The sequence below is a fragment of the Pongo pygmaeus genome, chromosome 15 (genome assembly GCF_028885625.2).
Source record: "Pongo pygmaeus isolate AG05252 chromosome 15, NHGRI_mPonPyg2-v2.0_pri, whole genome shotgun sequence".
Lineage (NCBI taxonomy): Eukaryota > Metazoa > Chordata > Mammalia > Primates > Hominidae > Pongo > Pongo pygmaeus.
This window is the reverse complement of record NC_072388.2, coordinates 19,888,043-19,891,706: the sequence shown is the minus strand read 5'-3', so window position 1 is coordinate 19,891,706 and position 3,664 is coordinate 19,888,043. Positions and strand designations below refer to the sequence as shown.

The 3,664-nt window shown below is 36.8% G+C and overlaps 1 gene segment (V, D, J or C); it reads right to left on the bottom strand.

The window, feature by feature from the left end:
• Window positions 1-2,641: 2,641 nt before the first annotated feature.
• On the bottom strand, window positions 2,642-3,178 carry LOC129013222 (T cell receptor alpha variable 9-1-like). The segment is given in 2 exon segments: window positions 2,642-2,976; window positions 3,114-3,178. Coding segments are annotated over 2 exon segments (381 nt in total).
• Between the last annotated feature and the right edge of the window lie 486 nt (window positions 3,179-3,664).

Sequence of the window (3,664 nt, the reverse complement as noted above, 5' to 3'; positions counted from 1 at the left end):
AGATCCCACAAATAAGTAAGAACAGGTGATATTTGTCTTTCTGTGCCTGGCTTATTTCACTTAGCATAATGATCTCCAGTTTCATCCATGTAGTTGCAAATGACAGAATCTCATTCTTTTTTATGGCTGAATGGTACTATTGTGTATATGTACCACATTTTCTTTATCCATTCATCTGTTGATGAACACTTAGGTTGCTTCCAAATCTTAGCTATTGTGAACAGAGCTGCAACAAACCCGGGGTACAGATATCTCCTTGATATACTAATTTCCTTTCTTTGGGTATATACCCAGCTGGATCACATAGTAGCTTTATTTTTAGTTTTTTGAGGAAACTAAAACTGTTCTCCACAGTGATTGTATTATTTTATATTCCAATAAATAGTGTATGAGGGTTCCCTTTTCCTCACATCCTCACCAGCATTTGTTATTGCCTGTCTTTTGGATATAAGACATTTTAACTGGGATGAGATGCTATCTCATTTTAGTTTTGATTTGCATTTCTCTGATGGTCAGTGATGCCAAAAAGCTTTTCATATGCCCATTTACAATTTGTACATCTTCTTTTGAGAAATGTCTATGCACATCTTTTGCCTGTTTTTTTAATCAGATTATTTCATCTTTTCCTATAGAGTTGTTTGAGCTTCTCATATATTCTGGTTATTAATCCCTTGTCAGATGGGTAGTTTGCAAATATTTTTCACCACTCTGTATATTGTCTTTTCACTTTGTTGATTGTATCCTTTGCTGTGTAGAGTATTTTGACTTGATGTGATCACATTTGCCCCTTTTTACTTTGGTTGCCTGAGCTTGTGGGATATTGCTCAAGAAATGTTTGCCCAGACCAATGTCCTGGAGATTTCTCCCAGTGTTTTCTTTTAGTAGTTCCAGAGTTTGTGATCTTAAATTTAAGTCTTTAATCCATTTTGATTTTATTTTTGCATATGGTGAAAGACAGGGTTCTAGTTTCATCCTTCTGCACATGGATATACAGTTTTCCCAGCACCATTTATGGAAGAGACTGTCATTTCCCCACTGTATGTTCTTGGCACCTTTGTCAAAAATTAGTTCACTGTAGATATGTGAATTTGTTTCTGGGTTCTCTATTCTGTTCCATTGGTCTATGTATCTGATTTTATGCCAGTACCATGCTGCTTTGGTTACCATAGCTCTGTAGTACAATTTAAAGTCAGGTAATGTTATTCTTCCAGTTTTGTTCTTTTTGTTTAGGATAACTTTAGCTATTCTGGGTCTTTTGTGGTTTGTGGTTCCATATAAATTTTAGGATTTTTTTTCTATTTCTGTGAAGAATGTCATTGGTATTTTGATAGGGATTGTACTGAATCTGTAGATTGTTTGGGGTAGTATGGACATTTTATTAATATTAATCCTTACAATCCATGAACATGGTGGTTTTTTTTGGTGTCCTCTTCAGTTTCTTTCATCAGTGTTTTATACTTTTCGTTATAGAGATCTTCACTTCTTCAGTTAAGTTAATCCCTAGTTATTTAATTTTATTCATGGGTATCATAAATGGGATTACTTTTTTATTTCTTTTTCAGATTGTTTACTGTTGACATACAGAAATGCTACTGATTTTTGTATGTTGATTCTGTATCTTGCAACTTTACTGAATTTTTAGTTCTAAGGTTTTTTTGTGGAGTCTTTTTTTTTATTCTAGTATTTTTTACTAGATACTGCTTTTCTAAGTATACAGTTGCAGATCCAGCAAAGGGGACTTTTTTTTCTTTTTTTTATTATTATTATACTTTAAGTTTTAGAGTACATGTGCACAATGTGCAGGTTGGTTACATATGTATACATGTGACATGCTGGTGCGCTGCACCCACTAACTCGTCATATAGCATTAGGTATATCTCCCAATGCTATCCCTCCCCCATCCCCCCACCCCACAACAGTCCCCAGAGTGTGATGTTCCCCTTCCTGTGTCCATGTGTTCTCATTGTTCAATTCCCACCTATGAGTGAGAATATGTGGTGTTTGGTTTTTTGTTCTTGCGATAGTTTACTGAGAATGATGATTTCCAATTTCATCCATGTCCCTACAAAGGACATGAACTTGATGTTTTTCCAAATATAAAATCATATCACCTGCAAACAAGGAGAATTTGACTTCTTCCATTTATAATTCTTTTTTTCTTTAAGAACCTATTATTTCTTGGGCAGAAGCTTTCCTAAGAAATCACCCCATCTTGCTCCAGCTGAATGTATACCCCATTCAGGTATACATTAAGCATTTGCAACCTCATCTGTCACAGCTGTGTCTGTAAGCATACTATTTCCTTGGATGGCCTGAGACAAGGTCAGGAGGCTACATTTTATACAGGGATGAACAGCTAGACCATTTCATTTATCTCAAGGTTTTATACTTTTAAAATCACAAATTTCGAACAAGGTTGAGGAACTATGGTGACATTCTGTTTTCACTCTCATTGTTAAAGCATCTGGTGTAAGGCATTTTTACTTTTAGTTATTCTACGGTGTTTTAGAGTTTATTTGAATGGCTTTCACTCTAAGAGTGCCTGGGGTGAGTGGTGGGCAACAATAGTAGAGTAGTTCCTGGTTCCTAACCAGAGTGGATCACAGTGGCTTACACTCAGTAGCCAGGCCCCTCGTGCTGCTCAGAGTTTGTGCTCAGCTCCCCCTGCAGTCCCTGTCACTGTGTCACTCAGAGCACAGAAGTACACCGCTGAGTCTGACTCTTGAACTGAGTCTTTCTCCAAGTGGAAAGAAGTGGTTTCTTTTCGGTATGTGGCTTCAAAACCTTTGTTCCTTCCCTTGTCATTGGCCTTCATGGCTTTCAGGAGGAGCTGTGGACCTTCTCCAGGATATTGGACATACCAGAAAAGGGAAGGGTACTGTGTGGTTTCATAGGAGCAGTTCACAATCAAAGAATCCCCTTCAGAGAGGAGCACTTGGCCTTCTGTCTGGACCACTGAATCTCCATTGATTCCCCCTGAAAAAAAATAAATAAATTATACCAAGTTACCTTAGACATGATCTGAGTTGTACCCCTTAGAGAAAACTGTGGTTACAGATTACATCAACATAATGGAACAAAAGATTCTAAGTTTTAAGTGCCATTTTACTTACCAAACACTAAGAATAGTGCAATCGCTAGTCCTGGAGAAGAGTTCATTTTTAGACCCCCTGGTGCCCTTGGGTCTTGTCTTCTTAGTGTGAGGAAAGGTTAAGGTCACACTGAAGAAATGAGTGTGAGCAGGAAATGTGAATGTGTTAGGAAGATGCACCCCCTTGTGGGCAAGATCCTAAACGCAAAGGATTGTTAACTGTTCTTTCAAAAGTCAATCCTGTATCTTCATTTCTGGCTTTTTTTTTTCTAAGACACCTATTAGCTGTCTGATAGTTCTTTGTATATCTAAAGAGTAGTTGGTCTTTTTTATAACTCTATTTTTTTTAACAGCACACTGTCTGACTTGCAAGTTCTTTTCATACCATGGCATTTCTGAGAATAATTCATTTTACCTTTTCTTATTTAGCCATCTTTGCCCAACCCATGATCCATTAAAATATCATATTAGCACATTTTTAGGATAAAACCAGAGGAACGTCAGTAGCACATGTTTAATTATTTGTAGATTATTTGAGATGACAGAGACTTAAGCTTTTTTTCACTGCTGTAT